Genomic DNA, 23,482 nt, shown 5'->3' with positions numbered 1-23,482 from the left:
AGAGACATGTTTTCTGGTTGCTGATTAGACTGAAGGATTCAAGAGAAAAGTGGATCTGTGGATTAGGTGGGCTAAGGAGAAAAGAATGAACATGTTTCCACTTTCGAAATAAATTATAGAAAACTCTCCACATGTACATGTTACAAATGCAGTCTCTCAACACCTTTCACAGCTGAGTGAGAAATTCATGGCATACTTCCCAAAGGATCCCCAAGTGGTAATCTGTGGATTTTGGATCCCTTTCCTGTTGATCTTTACTACTAATTACATTGCTCTGCCCACAGAACTGGAAATTTAGCTAACGGAACTGTCATCAGACAACATCTTAAAGTTGCAGTACACCAGAGTTTACCTGGGCTCATTTTAGATCACTTAGACCAGCATCTTGCAGTAAGGGCTGTGAAGTTTCTTCTGCCATGTACAACAACATATTCATGTGAGTTGGGTTTTTCTAATGTGGCCACAACCAAATCTAAGGTGATAAACAAACTAAATGCCAACCTAAGAGTCTCGCTCTCTTACAGTCCAGCTAGAGTGGATCTTGTCATGTCCCAGAGGCAGACTCAATAGTTGCATCAGCCCTACTGTCAACATGATGAACAGTAAATATCAACTTTTGTGTAAAGTATTTAAAGGAGTCATACAACTTTACTGTAAAATCAGTGAATTGTGAAATGGTGAATTGTGTTTTGTTCACATACTTGACTTGTTTTAAAGCTGTTTTTGTTGGAGTTGGAGATAACGGCTAACACCTTTTTTTGTTTAACAAAATATAGTATTACAGATTTTGTTTTTTTGTGAGAGAACTGAAATAGACCTGACCTTTAAGATATTGTTCAGGCATAATTTACATGTTTCTGGTGTCAGCACTTTGATGAATAAAAGAAAAAGAACGTTTTAAGCAAAAACTTTGGATTTTGTTTTCCTTTGGGCTGTCTTTCCTTCCAGTCATAAACAGTTGGGTCTTGGTGGAAAAAACTGAGAAGTCCTGACCTATACAGACTGGTTACCCAGTGCCTCAAAAACACTAATTAAGTGAAATCTGAAGACAGAATTTTCTGCGGCAACTGCTATCACAACTCGAGATTGACCAGGTACAGCATGAATGCTACGGCAAGGGGGAGCCAGGATGACAAGTCAGAGGGGGGACATCATCACCATCCCCAGCCAGCGATGAAGGTGATGTCCATACCTGAGGCCTTGAAGACTGCCAAGCAAAGATTAACAGCTCTGGCTTGGTTGGTAGCCAGGAGAGCCAGCAGCCATCCAAAATGAACTCTGCATGAGTAATAGTATGAGAACAGACCCACCAAAGCTGGAGACTGAACAATACTGGAAAAGTATATCACACCACATATCACACAATGGCCAGTGGTGGGCAGACCACATCCAAGAATAATGCATGCTGCATTGCCAAATACAGTTACAGCCTGTAAAATGAAACAGTACTTTACAGCTATTAAAATGAAAGTACATCACCGTTAAAACTACAGCAGTTTGTTATATTGAACAAATGTGAGCTCTCACCCACAGACACATAAAGCACTATGCACACACTCATCCTCAGAGCTACCACCACACCTGACACCACAGATCCCATTCAGAAAAACAGCATCTGCCTATCAGTATTTTCTTACAACAACCAATTTCCTGTAAATGTGTAACGAACACATAGATTGTAAGATGCTTTTACTGCTCGTTTTTTGTTTTTGTTTTTTTTTGTAGGACAGTCTTAGGAAATTGTACCTGAGTATAATGACAATCAGGATTCTATTCTATTAAGTTCTATTATGAGTTTTGCTTTCTCCTTTAACGAGTTTTTTGTGTGGTGCATCGTAGTGTTGGCTTTAAACGGGCGTATGTGTGGATATCATAGACGTGGTGTGCTGGGCTAGTGTGTTTTTTGTTTTTTTTTTACTGTGAGCGGGTTCCCTGGGTTAATCTTGGAGGATACATGAGCTATTTACCTAAAACCCCCTTGTTAAAACTCAAGGTTTTAATAAAGATGAACTGATTAACTTTCTCTGTTTTTGGTGGCTGCTCTTGCCGCTAAACCGGACCTTACCGGATGACCAAAGGTGGTGGAAGCATTGCGCTACCTACATAAATTCTAGTTTTATTACATTCTTTTAGTTTTATTGAATTCGTGTGGCGACCTGCAAGTTTACACTTACACCGGGGCCGTGTAGAAATTCTACTGCAAATAATTTATGTGTCTATATAACTGTAATGTGTTTGATTTTTAGAGTTCCCCTTGTAAAGTACGTTGCAGGTATGTTAGAATTTAAATTGAAAATGAAAAGTTTCTGAAAGAAATGTATCCTTGCATAATAGCTGCAAAATTGAAAGAAAAATGATCGACCTGGGCTTACTTGGCCTTGTTTTGTCCTAAACTCTGTTTTTTGTTCACTGGCTATTTTCATTATACTACCTATATTAAATTATAGTATGGGTATTGCATTCTCTGTAGGAATTCTTAGTTAAACACTGAATTCTTGAAGTTAATACTAATGATTTTTTAAAAGTAGGCCGAATCTTAATAACAACCCACGAATGAATTGCTATGAAATTATCCAAATAGATCGCGCCCGCCTGAAAACGGAGCGCTTGCGCGCATGGAGATGCCATTACAAATGCTCCTTTACGTACGCACATACACACATACACTCGACTTAAAACAGTCGGGCAATCTGTCAAGCACACGGGGAAAATGCCCAGAGTGTTAGAACCACAAGGTCAGCAAAGTGCAACTTTCGGCATGGGCAATTTCTTGTTGACACCGGCTGAATGGATTCTGAAGGTGTCTATTTCGCATCCTGTTCGGCGTCTCATTTTAACAATGATTTTCCTCACGTCTTTGAGACAAACATTTTCACATCCTCAGTGTTTGGACTACCAACCTCCTTTTAAACCCTTTGCTCATCTTGAATTTTGCAACCAGTACGAGAAATTTGGTTGCTGTGACCAAAAAAACGACAACCTAATTGCGGAGAGGTACTGGGATATAATGGATTTACTTGGTGATGAAGGCTATGAACTTTGCGGTAATTTAGTGAAGGACATCCTGTGCCAGGTATGTTAATTCAGTAAGTGCTCATGGTTTTTTTTTTAGCACTTTGCATTTTGTTGTCTATAAAATATTGGATTTAACAGATTCATACTGATTAAATTATATCAGTTTGGTTAATAATTATACATATGTCCTATGTATATATCTGTGTGTGTGTGTGTGTGTGTGTGTGTGTGTGTGTGTGTGTGTGTGTGAGAGAGAGAGAGAGAGAGAGAGAGAGAGAGAGAGAGAGAGAGAGTAATGAACAATACCATGGAACAGTTTTTATGATTAATGTGTTTTCACTTTAATTAATTACCATTTTCAAAAGAAAACATGTAGGTTGTAATAATAATAAGGCATTCCATTCCAAATGCTTTATTTCTTTCATCTGATGAGTGATGGAACTGTACAATAAAATCATATTAGTCAAGACAGATGTGCAGTAAAATATGAAAGTATATGCACATAAGTAGCATTTGCATTATTAGTTTCTCATATTTGCTGGTATGTTTTTGTAGGAATGCTCCCCATATGCTGCCCACCTGTATGATGCTGAGGACCCCTACACTCCAGTGCGCCATCTCCCAGGACTGTGCTTTACCTACTGCTCTGACTTCCATATTAAGTGCCATTTTGTAGTCAAGTACTTGACTGACAGTAAGATTTTGCTGCAGTCATGTGACCAAGACCGTTTACGCTTCTGCAATTTGATCAACCTGGCAGACCAGGATTACTGCTACCCCAACGTGGTAAAAAACAACGATCTGTACAGTAACTTGGGCAAAGTGGTGGAGGACCCAAAGGGTTGCCTCCAGCTGTGCCTGACAGAGGTGGCCAATGGGCTGAGGAACCCAGTGCTGATGCTCCACAGTGGTGACGACACCTACCGCATGTTCGTGGCTGAGCAGCTGGGCTTTGTCTGGGTGTTCCTGCGGGATGGCAGCCGCGTCGAGCACCCCTTCCTTGACTTGAGTGGGGATGTGCTGACCACTCCATGGCTGGGTGATGAGCGCGGCTTCCTGGGTATGGCCTTCCACCCACAGCACAGAAACAACGGCCGCTTCTTCATCTACTACTCCATCCTGGTCAACAGCCAGCTAGAGAAGATTCGCATCAGTGAGATGAAAGTTTCAGCCCATGACATGAATATGGCAGACCCCAACTCAGAGAGGCAAATGAACTTGACCATTGAAAACCACCATCTATTTCACAATTTATTCATGTCTCTAAACAAATAAAGGCCCACGTTCCCTTTAAATAACATTCCTGTTGTTGCCATATTTTAGAATTCTGCTTGAAATTGAGGAGCCAGCTGCAAACCATAATGGTGGACAGCTTTTGTTTGGCCTGGATGGATATCTTTACATCTTCACTGGAGATGGTGGAAAAGCAGGGGACCCTTTTGGAAATTTTGGAAATTCCCAAAACAAGTGAGATCAACAGTGATTTGAGCAGAAAACAGAAGCTTAGGTTCTTCAGTGTATTTGAATTTGTTCTGTGGACCATGTTACTTGATTTGGAGCAGGTCCTCTTTAAGAACACAATTAGGTTCTTTCCCAACCTAAGTGGGGTTACAGAAATTTATTTTGGAACTCCATTGTATATTGAAAGTGCAAAATAAAACAGAGACACATTAAAAGCTTTTTTAAAAGCTGTGTACATATACATTCTGAGCTTTTGACATTCATACAAATCATGTTTAACACAATTAAATACTTTTTTGTGATCTCAGATCAACTCTGCTGGGCAAAGTTCTTCGCATTGATGTAGATGGGAGCAGTGAAGATGGAAAGCCCTACAAGATACCTCCAGATAACCCCTTCATTAACCAACCCGATGCCCGGCCTGAGGTCTATGCCTTCGGTGTGCGGAATATGTGGCGCTGCTCAGTGGACAGGGGCCACCCAGTGAGCAGCTATGGCAGAGGAAGGATTTTCTGTGGTGACGTTGGGCAGAACCGCTACGAAGAGATCGACATTATTGTGAAAGGAGGAAACTACGGCTGGAGAGCTAAGGAGGGCTTTGAATGCTTTGATATAAAATTATGTCAAAACTCCTCACTAGGTGAATAAAGCTAAGTTGCCTAAATGTTAAACCTACAAAAAAAGGCCACACAAATAAAAATGTTAACAGATGATTATTAATGCCTCCATTACCCTGTGCCATGTCATTTAAGAAAACATATGTTTTATGTGCTTAATCCTATTGTTGATTGTTCAGTTCTATGTTCAATACCAGAGTGTTTAATGCAGAAATGTATAAACCTGCACCCTGCACTTGAATAAATGGTCTAACTTTACATTTTTTATTATTTCCAGACGACATTCTTCCCATTTATGCCTATGGCCATGATGTGGGAAAGTCAGTGACCGGGGGCTATGTTTACAGAGGATGTCAATCCCCCAACCTAAATGGCCTTTATATCTTTGGAGACTTTATGAGTGGGTAAGAAATAGAACTGAAAGTAGGATTCTGTGTATAAAGCACTGGGTAATAATGCTCAAATATGAGTTGAATCCATTGCAATGAGAAGGGATTTTAGTTCAAAAAAAGAAACGACCAGTAGTTGATGACCTCTTTTGTCTTCGTGCAGACGATTGATGGCTCTAGAGGAGGACAGTAGTAGTGGGAGCTGGAAGGAGAGAAACGTCTGTATGGGGGATGTTCAGACCTGCTCCTTTCCTGACCTTATCAATCACCACCACAAGTTCATCATCTCCTTTGCGGAAGATGAATCTGGTGGGTGTCTGCCAGAGTACTCCAAATCCCTAAGAACTGCTGAGCACAAAGCAATAATAGCTCAAGTGGCATTTCTGCAAAACTGATAAATTCTCTTTTTTTGCTCTATATCATCTTTCTCAAAGGAGAGCTGTATTTTCTGGCAACCTCATACCCAAACACAATATCCCCATTTGGAACGATATACAAATTTATGGACCCATCCAGGTAATGTATATTCCATTTTAGACAAGTATATTGTATGAAAGTAATACATAGTATAAGTTTAAAAAGTGATAGTTTTCAGATCTCCATTCCCTCCTTTTCTTCCTCTGCAGAGATAAAATGATCTACCAATTGGCTCTGATTAGAGACAGATGTGTGTTTCATATTTGCTCTTGAAGTTGATTTTAAAAATAAAATCCTATTTTAAAATAATCCCATGTAAGTAAACTGTACATTTAGCAAGTACCACGGTTATTTTGTAGTGTAGGTAATTCATTCATCATTTTGATATCTGTCACATGTGCATGGTTATGGAAAAGAGTAAAGTCTGTGACTGCTTTTGAGGTATGACGTCATGTTGTGCGGCAGAGAAGCTACAACAGGAGGGGTGCTTTCAGAGGATCACATAACACACATTCTTTCTCTGAAATTCTTGAATCTCCTATGTATGATTAAGCAAAATGGCCCTTTCCCTGTATTGTGGAAAGTGCATGATATATCATATCTGCATGGAGCTGCAATTACAACTTAAACCTTCTTGGTGGATGATCAGTCTACTATATGGATGATGGATGATAAATTCTACTATTATTATATCAAGTAGCAGAGCTGATATATTCTCTGTGAGCTGTAACAATATATCTGAAAAATACTATGGATATGATTTCAATAATGGAAATTGCTTGATAATCAGCAAGTCCCAATATGTATCAGTACAGTTAAATGACTGCATGAGCTAACTGGTCCGGCAAAGCTAATCTTAGTAATCACTATACCATATATATATATATATATATATATATATATATATATATATATATATATATATATATATATATATATGTCCTAGCTGTTTGCTTTTCTCCAGGCCTTCTTTCATCACAGACCAGTGATAAAAACAGGGCCTGGGTGCCATTAGGCAGAGCAGCATTTTACCGTTCATTTAATAGAGTAGAAAACCCTGTTGAATGCATCAAGCTGGATACGCTTTTCCCCAAAGTTTCACAGTGTTAAAACTGTCCTTACTGTTAGCTGGAAAATTCAAACTGACCCTCACTCCATCTTCAGATGATATCAGTGTGTCCGCAACACTTTGGGGAAATTAGGCCCTATATCAGCTAAGCAGTAAGGTAAACTTTGGATTGGAAAAAAAGTTGCGGAGTGACAAAAATATTTTTTGTTAGGACATGCCATTGTAATGAAACATTGTGTGTCCTTTTCATACAGATTAAAATTAAGTTTTAGACAAATTTAGACAAAAATAATGTTTGTATCATCTTTTATTGTTTTATGATTATATGTTTATTTCTCTCTTTTCTATTTTTATCTTATGGTTTAATCATTTGCTTTTACTTAAAACTACCTTGGCCAACACCTGTTGTCTTTTAAGGTGCTACTTTATATAAAGCTGACGTGACTTGAAAATGTCATCTTTACACAGGAGAGCACCTCCAGGAAAATGCAAGATTAAGCCACGTCCAGTGAAAGTAAAAGGCAAGAAGGTGCCATTTGTACCCCGAGAATGTAAGTCCTTGCATGTTAGGCACACTTTGGACAAAAAGTGTAAAAGAAGTGTAAAAGAATTTGCCTCCGTATATCTCTCTGGAATTTTTTACAGTTCCTCTGATTATATTTTGAGGCTGCAGGAAGTAACGCTATAATGTTTTCATGAATACAGTTAGTGTGCAATAATTTATTGTTTGTGCCAAAAGACGGCATAGATAAAAGAGAGTGCTGTACAGCTAAGCAGCAAATGAAAACAGGTGATATACTGTTCAGGCGTATATACCACCATGCCCTGAGGCTGAGCTATGCATGAGTGCATAAGAAGAGGAGGAGATGCCAACATGGAAAATACGCATTTTAGAACTTTTTTTTTTTTTTTTTTGCTTTTCTTAGTGACCGTCCTGGACACAAGCATAATACCAACAAGGCCACCACTTAAAGGGATGAAATTCACCACAGAACCAACAGTTACCAGGCTACTCACAGTATCTACCACAGCTATGTCAAAACAAAAGATGCTGATTGGGACAATTTCAAAGAAATCACAACACGTGAAGGAAAAGAAGGCACCTTTGTTGAAGCTGAAACCAAAGGGCAAAAATGCCAGTGTAATGGCAAAAAAGAAGGCCCCTCCCCATCAGAAGAACACCTTACAACCCACGAAGAATGTTGTTAATGTGGATGAAAAAAATGTTGAAACCTCTTTGAAAGGTTCTCATAAAGGACAAAAAATTAAACCCATAAAACCAGTAAAACCAACAAAGCTAACAAAAAAGGATATTAAAAGTATCACAGCAAAGAAGACTAAAAAGACCAAGGAAGGTAAAGTGAAGCCTAAAACCAAGGCTCAGAGTCCCCAAAAGCCTGTGGCTCGTCCCAGAGAGTCAGACAACGAAACAAAGCAACCTGTCACTCCTAAACCTCAGAAAGGGTCCAGACAACAACAAAAAGCTGCAGGAAAGCTCACTCCAAACAAAGGATGAAAATATCTTAAACATCCCACATATATCCCATCTGACATGATCAATCTGACATGCAGTTCACCAGTTGCAAAGATGTCTTGATAATGTCTTGATAACAAAATGAAAGTAACTCCTCTTTGCTCTGTATATGGATGCCTAAACCTGCATGCCACATGTACGTTCCTTAGATGCTGATCTTAATTTGGCCTGTGGTAGGGAAATTAATACAGAGCAGCAAGTTTTATGTCCAATCTAGACAAAGCTAAACAGAGTGTAAAACTTGGTGTATATAGAGACATGCAAGAATGCACTAATGTTTTCTGAGAAACATGAATCTTTGAGGCTAAAATGTTACAATGTAAAAGGCACTAATTTTACAACAGACATAAAAAAAACAGAAATAGCCATTTTTGATCTAAAATGTTTTGTAAAACCACAGTGGAATTGGTTAGTGTTTAAATGAACACAAATCAAAAGAAAACTAAAGAGAAGCACAGAGAAAGGCAGCATTGGTGGCCTTTTATACTTCATGTTTCAATTACTTTATTTCCCCTAAACACACTGATACATTTTTTCAAGTCTTTTAAATTCACAAATATCCATCTTATAGAATAGCAAATTTATTATTCTTTTAAACTGACATCTCAGTGGATGTTTCCTCTATAAATATTACCTGATTTTTATTTCCTGAAAAAAAAAATAGAGCTCATACTTGCATATCAACAAATACATCTCAGAAGAAAGGTTAAGCTCATTCACAATATCAATTATTAAATATTTATTCATATTTAAAAAGCTATATTTTTAATAAAACATTTTCTAAGAAATAAAAATACTGGTGAGCTGTAAAATCAGAAAAAGGCTACGTAACCTCTCAGGTGGCAAATATCTGCCGAGGCAACTTGGCTTATTTTGATTCGTTCATGTCTGTCTGCACTCTGCTGTCATCTGAATGGGTTTTCTGTCAACTGGACAGTCATCTCCAAAGAATGTATACGATTCTTCCAACAAGTTGAAACCTGATTCCCTGCTTTTAGCTAGAGGAGGAAGCTAGTCCCACAAATCTATGAACTGTAGCATGATGTTTCACCCTTGTGATGTGTTCAGCTGAGCTGTGAAAACAGTTTTAAAACATTTATTTACACATTGTTGTATTACAAGAATCCCAATTCCTAGTCATTATGACAAAATGTACTTCTTAAAATTTCACATTGTATAAATCTAATTTACTGGAAGCTATACAATATTTTAGTATAGTATGCTCAATTTATGTTTTATTTGGTGTACTATAGACCAGTGATCAAATAAAAACCTTAAGTGATTTGCAAAGGCTGGTATGTCAAAAATGTGCCAACATATTTTGGTTTTCAAGTATTCCAAATTAATTTCTGCTTCTATGTCATGTGGCTCAGTGCTGTTCAGGTATATTTCATCCTTATCGGAGTCATGGTGATTTATATGATCAAAAGTCTCACACACATTGTCCATTCTTCATTGTTGTGGTACTGCAGTTTAAACTGGAAGCAAGATTGCAAAGGAGCGGCATTTATAGCTTGGAATCACAAACATAGATCTTTGTAGCACTGGGCCATTTTTGTATGTGACAAAAATTTTAACTAGCAGCAACAATGTTTTGTCTGAAAGTTATACATCCTGTAAAACTAATCAGACAGTGGAAGGAAACTTTGTGCAACATGGTGAGAAAGAGAATATTTATTCTTAATCTTCTTATATTCTTTGTGATTAATTTTATATGGCTGATAGATCTGACTAGAATATCACAAATAAAGAACATTTGACCAAACTATATAGATGTCAACAACAACAATCAGATATCAGTAATTGTGTGTGATGCATAGCAGCAAAAACAGCAAATTGATCAGATTTGGTTAGAACACAACAGGAGGGTTATAAAATAAAAATACACAACTGCTTCAGACTGATGGGAACTTCAGGTGTTTACTAAGGTATTAAGCCCAGAAAATGTAAAAGAATGCACATACATTCAGAAAACAAAATGGTATTCTCCCCCCTGTGTAAATCCTGAATGAACATGTTTGGATGAGCAGAAACAAGAATAATTTCAAAGGCTTTGGAGATAAACACTTCAGGGGTTTACTTGAGCTATTAGTGCTAGCTGCAGAACTTTAAAGCAGGTGCTTCCACTCAGGCAAAGATTGCATCAAGTTTATTGGTTCATCGTTAACCGAGTGGGAGGAAGTTTAGCATGAAGCCACTGCACTGCTGGTGCAAATACACAGGAAAAAATTCTACAGTTCCTCCCAGCATCTTGAACAGTTTCAGTTCAGTCGCCTAGCTGTGAACCTTTTTCCTCTGAGCCAGTGATGAGTTCCTTATGGATAATGAGCCAAAATATGATTGTTACAGCCCTGGCCCCAGTACTGGTGTTCCAGACCTGCCAGCCAGGTGAGATATGTTACACTGTAGTGCTGGCATCTGCTTGAAGTAAATCTGATGCACTCCTTCTGCCAGTCAGGGCCACAGGAACACCCAAGATGTGGTTATGCAGCCCAAATGAGTGACAAACATGCCAGCAGTGGCCATCTGCCCAGGTCATTAAGGGAAAGGGCTCATCTCCATTGATGAACTCTGTGGTGAGATAATGGTTGGAAAAAATACATGCTGCAGACAGCTATTATTTTGCCCATTTCATAATCATAATTAAGGAGACACTAAGCCTGAAGTCTGCCCAAGGTTATACATAAACATAAAATATAGACCCAGCTCTCAGATATAGACCCAGATTTAATCTCTCATCAGTACGTAAAGTACAATTCACATCACAGTTTTACATTTTGTAATATATTGTCAACTTTTAATGGATAGTCATCAGTTTTAGAGTACATGATCATGATGCAATTCATTCGGTGAAGCAAAGAACATAAATATTACTGATGTAGTCTAAATCAAACAAACAATTATATAGTTTAAGGACGTGAGGATGCAGCATTGCAAAGTTATTTGAATCTCTATTGTGGAATGATATGGTCATCATCAGAAGGCAGTGTAAGCAACGCTTAAAATAATACAAAGAAATCTGCACTCTCGTAGAGGCATGTCCTTGGTGGTCATTATGCCTGAGAGTCAAAATATCCCACATCATCATTTACCAGGAATGTAGTTTTAATATCAACGCAGAGGTACGAAATTCTTAAATTCTACTGCACATTCAAGGGTATGACACTTAAGGAAGTATTTTTTTTTGTCTTTTTAAGTTAAACGAATACATTTTTGTTACTCTGAACAAAATTTTAATCAATGAAGTATAAATTGAATAGTCTATAAAATAAAGTGCAGACCATCAATCAAAACCCCCACTCCGGAATAAATCTGATATTAAATTCAATTTACCCATTTCTTTTCAACTTTCATCTTTATCACCTTAAAGCAGAACAAAAAGGGTACTCATATCTTCAGGTAAAAAAAAAAAACATTATAAAATATTATTCATAACTTTGATGTTTTTGGCAATATTACATATACAGATACTGCTGCACACTATTGGGGTAGTGAAAGAAGAGCTTCCCGTAAGTAAGAGCAGCTGTAATGAGTCCAGAAAAAAAATTCTTACGGCACCTCCTACTGAAAGCGCATCACCAAGTCCCAACATTCCTCACAGCCCTTTTCTACAAGTGTGTTTTTTCCATTTCTGGAGCCATTTCTATGCTCCAGAAGACCTTACAATATAAAATATACTATTTGGTTCAAATCAGATTGCTCGTTTTTGGGGGATGGGGAGCTCAGGCTCCATCTTCATGGGTGGGCGTGCAGCACTAAAACACACATTGTGAGTGCCATGTGAGCCTTGTTTTGTGCAAGAGCAGAGGGCAGACAGAAGGCAGAGGGAGGGCCATATAAACGCAGCAATGCAGGGTGAGGAGGGTTGGTATTCTCGTGAAATTTAAGTCACTGCAATAAAAGACCCTGGAGCCCATGTCCAAACCTAGTACAAGCAGTTGATAATTTTGTGATTTTAGCAGAAAGTGCAAACAAAATGCATGCTAGAAATATACAGCAAGGACAGTGGATCATAACCATCGTTATATTGCTCAAAGCCAGGAAATGGAAATCTTATCAAAAAGTTACATAACTGACATACTTTATGACCTGTCAAACTATTCAACTGTAGTCTACATGCAATTAATCTTAACTGGCTCAACCCCGACCTGATGAATTTAGAGAGGGGCAAGAAAGGTGCACAGTAACGCCACAACTTCAATAATTCAGACTTTATTGTCAAATGATTGAGAAAGTGCACAAACTGGATTGTGAACATCCACAGGGATACATCATACACGTAATATTCCAAACAGTGAATTAGGACCATCTATAAAGATGTTATCGGCTGGCTTTACACAACATCAGCTCCCTTATAAAAGTTATGTGATGGTCTTATTCCATGTCCCCCAAACGGGGTTAAAACTTTCCACCAACAGGTTTTATATTGGCAGTATACAAAAGGTTAAACTTATTATAAAGTATTTCACATAGGTTGAGATTCATTAATTTATATATATTTTTAAATCAATCAATCAGCAGTACACTGGAAAAACTGCCAATATCAAAAAAATAATAATAATAAAAAAAATTTAAGTGACCAGGAATTTGTTGACCAACAAAACATTCAAGACAATCGGAGACTAGGTGGTATACTCACGACACACACAAACATTCCTGTGATTCTTTAGTGGAATTAATTGAGTAGTGCAATTTGTAACGAGTAAAAGTCTAATGAGTATGCATCACTAAACATGCTTTAGATACTTTCTCACATTTAACTGCAATTACAAAAATGTGAATCTCACCAACACACATGGTTAATTATGTTCCAAAGTCAGCAATCCCATCCTGCACATAAATGTAGCATACATCTGCACTTTGTTTTGGTACCCATTAGGTCCATCCCATCCTGCCTCAATAATTAATTTTGTAGACTGGATCACCAACATGGAGGACTCCAGTTTTCTTGAGTGCATAGTACTGCCCAAATATTGGTGAAGCTTTCTGTGCAGGGTCGATCAGTCGATAACTAAAAGGTAAGAAAAAACTATAAATAAAAACAAGTGCCTGCATTTGTCAAACAGTATACACCAGTGATGGGCCATCAGAGCCAGCAAAGCCGTCGCTGCTTAATCACAGACTTGCATGTTCATGCCTTTTTTTTTTTTCCCCCACAAATGTGTATGCAATTGTTCCCAATAGCCCATTCCATAGCTTTCCTCTTGGTTGTGCAGCTTGCAGTGTATGTGCATGTTAGAGCTGCCTGGGTCAATACAATCTGCCTTTAGAATTAAGTGTGCAGGCACCTGTATCTTAAAATAAAAGGCAGTTAAACTGTTGCTTTAACCAACCAATCAGATTTCAAGTTGGCGAGTTGGCTAGCAGGCATACAACAAAGTCAGAATTTATACATTCTTTGTTTGGATGTTTAGAGAGTGGCAGCATACTAGTCAGAGTTATCAAATCAAATATGTAGTGCCGTGCACAAGCTACAATATATTCATGTAGATTTAATAGCCGTTTTTTAAAACCACAATGGCTGACAGGAGAAGAAATGAATTGGTCACAAATATACTCACAAAGCCACTTTAAGACAGACTTTTCGAGAGAAGCTGCATATTGTGAGGAAAGGTTCGCCAACCCCTAAGCTAGTGAGCCTGTCGCAGCCAGGGAAAGGGTTTGTCTGCCACTTTCACTTCAGTAACTAAATTCAGGAAGGTTGATACTGATGCTTCTACTAGAGATGATGCATGTGGCACAGCTTTGTATGCAGTGAAAGACTTGTTGAATTGTCTCATTTGGGTTTCTTGCCTTAGTAATGACATACCTACTCTTTGAATTAGATACCCATCTGCGATGCAACACCATGTCATACTGCCTTTCTGTACAATATCAACGATTTCTATAGCTGTGTCATGATAATTACAGATTAAGAGGTGGATTAATTTGGGTAAGACAGCACTGAAGGTCTAGCACAGTCTGCCACAATTATACACACAAAATCCAAATGAATTGTGTGTCATGGGAACAGCTGAGATGATCACATGAGTTGCACTCATGCATCCTTTTTAAACATGTACATGGAATAAGTAAGGTTTATCAAAAACATTCACATGATCGAGATAGATGTAACTGACATTTGTTTAACTATTGGTACAAATGCACCAAGCACCCAGAGGAACAACTGAATAAAAACACTGCATCGATGATGCAGCCAGTCATAAAAAAAAAAAAACACTTAATACTTCAACCATACTGTGCTTTTCGACCCTGCAAGTTTATTGTGCATGTGACTGGTCAATTCACTTACGTTTTGAGAGTATTTAGTGGCTCTTTCCTACTAATGATTCCAGTTTCAGGATCAACAGTGGTGAGAACACACCTGCAAGTGTAATAGACACCAGAAACACATCACAATACATGTTAACAGGTAGCCGACTGGAGACGAGGGTTTGTCCTGATGGAATACCTTCCACAGCCCATGACTCTCTGCAGCTCCACCTGGCCAATCTGAACATAATCCCATGAATCCTATTTAAGAGAGAAGACAGATGAAGCTAAATAAACAATTTCACAGTATTCAATAATTTCAAATATCTCTTGTTCAGAACTGAGTGAGAAGCCAGTTATGTGGTTGTTTTGAACATTATACTCGGATTCAGGTTTAAATTTGATTTGAGAAATTGTAGAATGCTCATTCATAAAAGCACATAGCAAAAGAACAGACACCTAATCTTATCCTTAAAATGTAAAAACATGAAACAGCCCTTTTTAAAAAAAAAAAAAAAAAAACTGACATCTTTCAACATGAAGGCTTAGGAAATAGGCTCTTGCCTCAGCGAAAGGCTCACAGTCACCGACGACAATGCTGGGCCGGAACTGGTAGACAGAGAAGTCACAGTCTAGTCTGTTCCCCAGGTCCTGAACGGAGGCCATGGACATCAGCATGACTGGAGCAGCATCAGGGTAAGCCACCTAGACCACAACAGATCAGAGACAACTGCCAGGCATAAAAATGGCATGCCAGCGCATGAGGCGAGCATGAATTATTGATCCTTCCCTCCCCCACCAAAAAAATTTAAAAAAAAATTACATTTTAAAAAGACACACCCCTTTTATTCTGTGACAATGTTCAGTCAGGGAAATTGCGAAGGATGCATTTATTAGAGGTTTCAGCTCTGAAAGTATTAAGGAGATTTTTTTTTTTTTTAAAGTTATACCTTTGATACCATAGAGTAGACTTACTGGGCCTCCTAGCCAGAGCACTTAACAAATAGGTAAGGGGAATTTGGAAAGAAAGGTTTACACTTCTCCAAGGCAAATGTAAACTCACTTATGGACATTAGATCATTTGTTTGAGTTTTTGTGTCTGAGAAGTTGCTCTAAGAGAGTGTGATCTGTTTACTGTAATGCAGCAACAGACATCATGTAATGATGAGACATCCCTGAATGGCATCAGAAGCATTCATCTAGGGCTAGTTTGACTGCAAACCTGTGTATCCTTGGGAAAACGGGAGTCTTGATCAGCAGAGCTCCTTGCCTTTAGAGAGGGTTCAAAGTGCACCAGACGAAAAGTCACACCTGCTGCCAAATATCGAGTGAGCCAGCTTGACACCTCTTCCCCACAGTCTCTGCCTTGAATGTCTGAACTAAACACTCTACAGTCAGAAATGGCATTTTTCAGCAATTTGTCAATAACTAAAAACACAATGCAAACATTAATGCTCAGGATTACATTTACAGCATTGGTAGATGCTCTTATCCAGAGCAACTTGCATATATTCATCAGTATGACATTACCTTGATTTTGCTAGCACCTTGTTCAAGAAGGTAATGTGTGTGATTATGGAATTTCTAACCAAAGAATAGGTATCCTTGCATTAAATGCTTGTTAAGCACATTTGCAGAATTCAGTTTCCAAAAAGGGAAGGTCAAGGCACATTTTTGTAACATGAAAGAAGATTCAATTTGTTAATTTTCCTACCAAATCCCATACCTGCTGCCTATAGTTCAAAGCTGCGCATTGTTAATACAAACACTCACTTTAATCTAGAATGCACAAAATGTGCGACTTAACACCATATAATTACGTATTCCGTTGGGGAAGAGTTCACCCTGTAGATCACCAGCTACCTGCAGTTAAAGATGGGATTTGTGCCCTGGTGCAGTGGAACTCTCAACTCGTCCATCTCAGGAGCACTGAGGCAGAGCTGGCCGTTCTCGCAGGTCAGGGACACCAGAACCAGGCGGGGCTGTTGTCTTCCAGTCAACATGTGGCCGTCTTCCGTAATGACAAGCCAGTGGCTGCAGTGAGATACATGCCGGCTGTCCAATCGCTCGCAATGATAAAACATGGCAACTGCTTCTGGCGAAGTAGTCTAGCGATACGTTTCTGAAAGTTACCTTCAGAAACATTCAGAGCGGTTCAAACGCTACCACAAAACGGCTCTGTTGTTAAATGTTATAGGTTATTAGTACATCGCATCTGATTTTTTTGAATTAAAGTCTGTTAACTATTGCAACGCCTAAACTTGTTAGGTGAACGTCACTTTTTGGTTTACTTGTACGAATGTTGCGCAAGGTTTTTTTTTTAAGTAATCTCACCGATCCTGAAGCTCTCCACATTTCAGTCCCATTCGCAGACATTCCGCAGTATCTACCAACACCGCTTTTCCAGATTTCATGGGATGAACCAACAACTGAGAAACTACTCCAACGCGAATCAACTTTTTTTGTTTCCATATGTATTTGTATCCGAGTCCGAGTCCAAGCAAGGCGACCGTTGTCCCTGTAACATAGAGAGCGGCTGTCCTGTTCTGAGTAAATAAATTTACACAGTAATCCATTTTCGGTTTTTAACAACTCAAAACTTGTTTATAAAACCGTGGAAAACAAATGACTGTTTATTGTTGCAAAATATCTTATGTTGCTTGCGCGCGAAGTCGGTTCGAAGCGTCCACAGTGAAAACAGCTCAACATTGAAACAGGCCTGCTTTTAAAGTCACAGATACTTCGTTTCTGGTTAATTAATACATGAACGCGAACCAATAGATGAGTCCGATCAACATTTACTACGATCTGTAGCAACTGATTTATTTATTTATTTATTGCCATTTAGTGAATCTACTTTAATGAGTTTTCTGTGACGGCAGTATACCTTCATAAATTCGTATCAGACATTTTTTTTCAGTTTCGACATTAAATAATTACAATTATAGGTTTCATTACTCATGGGAATTATACAAAATGTAGTTTAAGGCTAATGATTTTTAATTCAATGAGGAATTGAAAAAAAAATAAAGATATAAAATAAAAAAGAAAGTGACTTTATTTCTTTACTCTTTTATGTTAAATATGAAACCTCATATTTCGTCCTAGTTGCTTGGCTTCAGGACAAGAGCTGCAAGTAAGTTGTGCATCATGTCCGGGCCCCACTGACCTGCCGGTCAGAGCTATTTTTACTATTTCCATGGATGTAGATATCTCTAGCCAGGGTAAAAAAGATCACAACAGATGCTCCCGCCATGGGGATGCAATGCAAGCATTTGCTGCAATGGCGCTCCTTCTGTTGTGGTGTCATGCAGGTCTAATAGCTCAAGGCGAAGTCTTTCTCCTTGGCAACATCTGAGGATGGCGCGCACGCCTGTGCGGGCCAAACATAGCCTGGCCAGCAAGCCCATTCTGAGTCAGAGGGAAATACACAGGACATGGTGTCCAGATCTGAGCTGAGAGCAGGGGCACAGACCTTATGAGATAACAGCTTTATTTTTTCTCACAAGGTTAAACTTGCTGTTTAGGCATTCATATACTGTATATAAATGGTGAATAAGTGCACGCTATCACACCTGTGTAATTTCCAGATGTGCACATGCAATTGGCTACATTACTCCTCAGTGATTTCTACAATCGCTCTTGATAGGGCTGACCTGGCTAGATTCATCCATAGCATTCATCATCTTTTGCTCTTGTTCCTAACCCCATGCAAGTTTTGTCAGGTTGACATACAGTAACTGTCTTTGGAAGGGGACACTCTTAGAGGGTTGATAGAGCTGGCCAGAAAACTGGAATCATGGGGGCATACCATCTGGAGCAGCGAATACGTTGTAGGTGTTTCATTTTCATGGTCACAGTCCAGCATTGTACAGTATATCAAAAGGGACTATTCTGTACAGTATTTGTAAGTCAACAGTCCATTAAAGGTGTTGTTTATTTACCTAAATTCAAAGGAAATTGAAAATTGAATGTTGGTTGCCTGATCATAGAATATTGCACTTCACAGAATTTTCAAACAAAGGGAAAAGCAGGATCACAGAGATATAAATCAACTGGTTACATAAAACAACAGAGATTACTTATGAAAAGATGCAATGATTAATATGACATCAATACGTGATACATATATTTTTTTAAATATTTCAAAGACAAACATATTACAGGAATAGTTTGCAAAAAATCTAATTTACACAGTTTTCCACTTACTACAAATGTAGTCAATCAGACAAAACTGGTGATTTACAAATTTTGTTTTAGTTTTGGACTGGTGTCATACTGTTATCTGAAAATACACATAACTATGTAGAACCAGTGATCTGTACAAAACTAACAAAACTTGGACATCTATCATGTCTTGGCTAATCAACTGCATTTCAGGTGTGTAAAAGCTTGCATAAATTTGTGCCAGTTTGATTTTGCACTAATTCTATTCGTCTAAATACATTTGTGAAACATGAAATGTTATGACACATAAAGTCCAAGTTTGACAATTTCCATGAAGAAAATAAGGTATGTTGTTGGTACGTTTGATAAAGCACTGTTAAAATATTTTTGCACAGTGTATTGCACCATTCATGGAGTATTTTGTAACTCTGAAGTAGCAGAAGTGCATTATTACTCTATTTAAGGTTTATATGGTCTCATGAGGAGACAATTCGTCTTCACACACACACACACACACACACACACACACACACACACACACACACACACACACACACACACACACACACATACCCACACACACACACAACATATGTAAGTGTTACTTTGTCTTTTAGACACAATAATTCCGTACCTACTCTAGCTTTTCTCTTTGTACTTAGAGTGGTGCTTTCCAGCATCTTCACATAAACACATATGCATGCAGGAGAAACGTACAGCAGCTCTGCGTTTTTACCAGCTTCACGAGCATGTACCTGTCCAACACCTGAGCTAGATGTCTAGACGGAGCTGCGTCTCTTGGAGAGCAGCCTGAACGGGGACATGCTCCTCAGGTCATTGGAGACAGTGCTGATAGCTGAGCAGCGCTGGGGACTGCACACGCAGCCCACGGAGCCGGCCTCAAAGAAGCGCCTCGGGGAGACGTCGCCCTGCTCCATCAGCGCATCGCTGAAGGACAAGTCCTGAGGGAGTATGACCATCTTCTCCCGGCTCTTGTACCACAGACAGGAGCAGACGGTCTGGAAGTGGAGCACCTCGGCATAGACGCTCTTCAGGCCACGCCTCTTGGCGTTGCGCTCACACACAGGGGACGCTGGGGGCCCAGAGCAGCGGGGCGGCCGCACAACGCGTTTGTCGCGGGCCAGCAGCGCACGCTGCTCGGCATCCTTTCGTTCATCCTCGGCATTCATGGTCATGAAGCGTAGCACCACCAGGTTGAGGAAGGCACCAATCACCGTCAGGCCCATCAGGATGTAGACGAAGCTGAAGGCCACGTAGTGTGGGTCATTGTTCAGGGCGTTGTCCTTCTGCAGCGCCACGTAGTCGCCGAAGCCGATGGTAGTGAGTGTGATGAAACAGTAATAGAATGCATGGAAGTAGCTCCAGCCCTCGTAGTGTGAAAAGGCGGCCGCCCCCACGCACAGTGTTCCCACGCAGGAGAAGAATCCGATGGTCACCATGTTGGCCATGGAGACCTCCGCCCGCCGCAGGCCCATGTACTTCTTGGCTTTGTGCAGAAGGAAGCGCACAAACGTATTGATGCGCTCACCCAAGCTCTGGAACATCACCAGAGTGAGCGGGATGCCCAAGAGTGCATAGCCCATGCAGAATGCCTTCCCTGCGTCCGTGCTGGGAGCAGCATGACCATAACCTGAGGCAGAGTTTGTCCACAGAAGAATATCAGGGAAGTCACTTCATGAAAATCAGAAGACATTTCATCCCAAACCAAAGTACAATTCGATATATGATGAAAAAGTGCTGTCCATTCATTATCATGACATTACACTCATTTAATTAAATTACACATTTGCAGCAAAGACCAATTTTTTAAAAAATGTCAAAATATCATTAAAAGTGACTAAAAGAACATTGTAAATTAAAATTCTGCATGGGGATGAAAGTTTTGACTCGTGCATTTAGCAATTAGAACAGACAAAAACAATAACTTCATATATATCTAAATAATATGATTAACTTAAAGAACTATAGCTATATGAGAGATATAGAACAGGTACAGGATTTTTCAATTTATGTTCTAGTCTCAGTTATGTTATTTGATTTTTACATGATTAAATTATTCTTCTAGAAATTCAGGTCAGTCCAGGCTTAATAAATGCCCAACACCTGTCATGATACTTGATGTAGCTTCAGTGTGGGAGCACTGCCTTGGTGGCTGTTACACAGATAGTTATGACGCAGCAATAGAAAAAACATATAATACCACCCTACAAAGATTTAGTTGGACACCAGTGCACATAGCCAGCTTTGGAATGAAGACTGAATGAGGCAGACTGGTTAATGTCTTAATGTCTGTTTCTTACCCATGGCATTAGGCTTGTGGATACCTACCACATTTATTTGTACTAGCTCTGTTTAAACACCAAGTAAATATTAGGATTGTCATCCATTATTCTTAGCTCTCTCAATATTATCATAGTGATGTAAATGTTCCAAAGTGGTGCAGACTAATATGGCATTTGATTTGAGATATGCAGGCAGATTGTATGCAGTATCCAGCGTTCCATGGTGAATGTCAAGGCTAAATAACCTCAGAGCAAACATCTTTAATGCAAACACTTTATCACCAGAATAGAATCAAAATTGCTGCAAAATCCCAAGCTTAATATCAGTCATGAGACCAAACAGCAATGAGACTGTGAAAAATAGTTGTAGAATAGTTGTACATGATGTATAAGAGCTGCTACCTTTTATGCATCCAGTACTGTAACTCTCTGAAAATGCATTAAATTAGAGATGCTACAGCATTACATTTTAGAAATTACATTTAGAGATTAAATTTTCTACTTAGCAGATTAATTTAAACAAGAAACATTAAAATGACTGATTACTATAACCAAGCCATGTTTATTTTGTTAAAGTTTTCATGGCTCGTGATAATAGCTTGAAGTTTATACAATGGGCTCTACTAAACATTGATAATTTTCTGGTGCACCGTATTGCTTTTGTGACAAAGCTGGGAAGAGTAGTTTCTTTAGTTCCGACATTATATTTGGTAATCACATGATATTTTTCTCATTTGACTCCTTGCCTATTAGCAAGCACAACAGTTTATTGTTCTATAAACATTTTATTCTTAAAAAAAAGAAAAGGGTTTGCTGTGAGTAGAACATTTTGACCTGCACATTTTAAGTAATAAACAAGCAGAACGTTTCTGTCTTTTTAGGGTTGCTATCTGACAAAAGAATCTTTCAAAAAGATGTTTTTTTTTTCTAAGGCACCATTGTGAAATGATTCTTGAACCAATGAGTCTTTAACACTGATCTAACCTGAACATTATGCCATACAGTTTGCCAGTAATTTTTTAGTTGAAACATGTCTATAAAGAAGGCTCTGCCACCTAAAATTTATGAGACGTTTGTATTTGAGATATTAATGATCAAGTAGGCAACTGTGTTTTATCACATCAAGTAATTCATGGATTTAGGGTCTGTTTAAACAAGCTTCAGCAGCTTTGAACTATAGGACAGCTCAAACTGTTTGATAGCAGTGATTTAGTAAATGGTTTCAAAGATAACAGTACAAAGTGTTTACAACCTGGGATGCGCGTTGAATGCGAGGCTACTGAAAGGTAGCAGTGGAAAAGAACAGAAAGACACAATAAACGCCGAAAATGTAGAATCCATCAAGGTGCTTTGGGATACTAATAAAGTTTAAGTTCCTGGACTAAACCATTGCATGTGTTCGCACAGAAAGACAAGCCCTACCTATCGTCGTTATCACGGTGATGGCGAAGTAAAATGAACCGGCGAACTTCCACTGGACTCCGGCTCTGTGTGGCTTAAGAAGCAAAACCACTTTTTCAATTTGGTCAAAGTCTGTTCTGGAGAGATTATATTTAGTCATCAATTGAAATTTTCGATAATCCAGCTTCCTTTTCTGGCTTTTTTCAAGCTTTGACTCTAAAGCCTCGAAGACTCCCGCTCCAATAAGTAAATAGGACAGGGTGCAAATAATTAAGGCGAGTGTCCGGACGTTTTGCCTCTTCATTTTCCCTGGATAGCTAAAAATATTCCTCCGTTTTTAATTCTAGACCGAGTCGACAAAAACTTTTGTGATTCATTTCTCTACAGAGCCCCTCTGGCACGAAGGATTTTCAAGCAGACCTTTGTCACGAGGGACTACTATTAAGAAGGGCACGTTTGCCGGGAGCTGTTCTTTCAGCACCACCCCCAAGGGATAAAAGATGCATACCATATTTGGTCATTTGTTCCACCGATTTAAACACGCCGGTCGTTAGGGAGCATCGGGAAAGGTCTGTTCATATCTATGAATACAAGAATCCATGGGTACAGTTTGTGCTTGTAGCGTAAGTGGGCTGTCAAAGCTTATCACCATGGGCTTTTTCCTAAAGTCATATTTCGTACTTGAGTTTCAACTATTATTCGTGTGCCATTGCCTGCTATTAACTTAACCAAAAGTTAGACATTTGACTACGAAGTTTTATACGACTTAAAAAGTTTTATCCACAAGAATATGCAGTTTCACAAGAAAGATACGTTAGTAAAGACAACTGTTTAAAAATTAGTTCTTTTTTAAAAAA

The 23,482-nt window shown here is 38.9% G+C and overlaps 3 protein-coding genes across 3 annotated transcripts; 1 reads left to right on the top strand and 2 right to left on the bottom strand.

Moving 5' to 3' along the window:
- The first annotated feature begins 2,758 nt into the window (after positions 1 to 2,758).
- On the top strand, positions 2,759 to 8,484 carry hhipl2 (HHIP-like 2). Its single transcript, XM_027004836.2, has 9 exons — positions 2,759 to 3,073; positions 3,571 to 4,223; positions 4,339 to 4,482; positions 4,785 to 5,116; positions 5,371 to 5,497; positions 5,646 to 5,791; positions 5,917 to 5,998; positions 7,437 to 7,519; positions 7,895 to 8,484. Exons 1-9 carry the CDS (start codon positions 2,759 to 2,761, stop codon positions 8,482 to 8,484), a joined length of 2,472 nt encoding a protein of 823 aa, XP_026860637.2.
- A 4,214-nt stretch (positions 8,485 to 12,698) lies between these two features.
- Positions 12,699 to 17,466, bottom strand: marc1 (mitochondrial amidoxime reducing component 1). Its single transcript, XM_027004869.2, has 7 exons — positions 17,089 to 17,466; positions 16,618 to 16,788; positions 15,977 to 16,142; positions 15,319 to 15,459; positions 14,954 to 15,015; positions 14,795 to 14,866; positions 12,699 to 13,513 (listed from the first exon to the last, which is right to left on the bottom strand). The coding sequence occupies exons 1-7, from the start codon at positions 17,328 to 17,330 to the stop codon at positions 13,399 to 13,401; spliced, it is 969 nt and encodes a 322-aa protein (XP_026860670.2). The 5' UTR covers positions 17,331 to 17,466; the 3' UTR covers positions 12,699 to 13,398.
- Positions 17,467 to 19,544: 2,078 nt separating this feature from the next.
- Positions 19,545 to 23,005, bottom strand: kcnk3b (potassium channel, subfamily K, member 3b). The gene is made up of 2 exons (XM_027004867.2): positions 22,647 to 23,005; positions 19,545 to 20,572 (listed from the first exon to the last, which is right to left on the bottom strand). Exons 1-2 carry the CDS (start codon positions 22,927 to 22,929, stop codon positions 19,701 to 19,703), a joined length of 1,155 nt encoding a protein of 384 aa, XP_026860668.2. The 5' UTR covers positions 22,930 to 23,005; the 3' UTR covers positions 19,545 to 19,700.
- Positions 23,006 to 23,482: the final 477 nt, after the last annotated feature.

This window comes from Electrophorus electricus, chromosome 13 (genome assembly GCF_013358815.1).
Source record: "Electrophorus electricus isolate fEleEle1 chromosome 13, fEleEle1.pri, whole genome shotgun sequence".
NCBI classification, from domain to species: Eukaryota; Metazoa; Chordata; class Actinopteri; order Gymnotiformes; family Gymnotidae; genus Electrophorus; species Electrophorus electricus.
The sequence above is the reverse complement of the archived record's forward strand: the minus strand, read 5'-3'. Positions and strand labels throughout refer to the sequence as shown.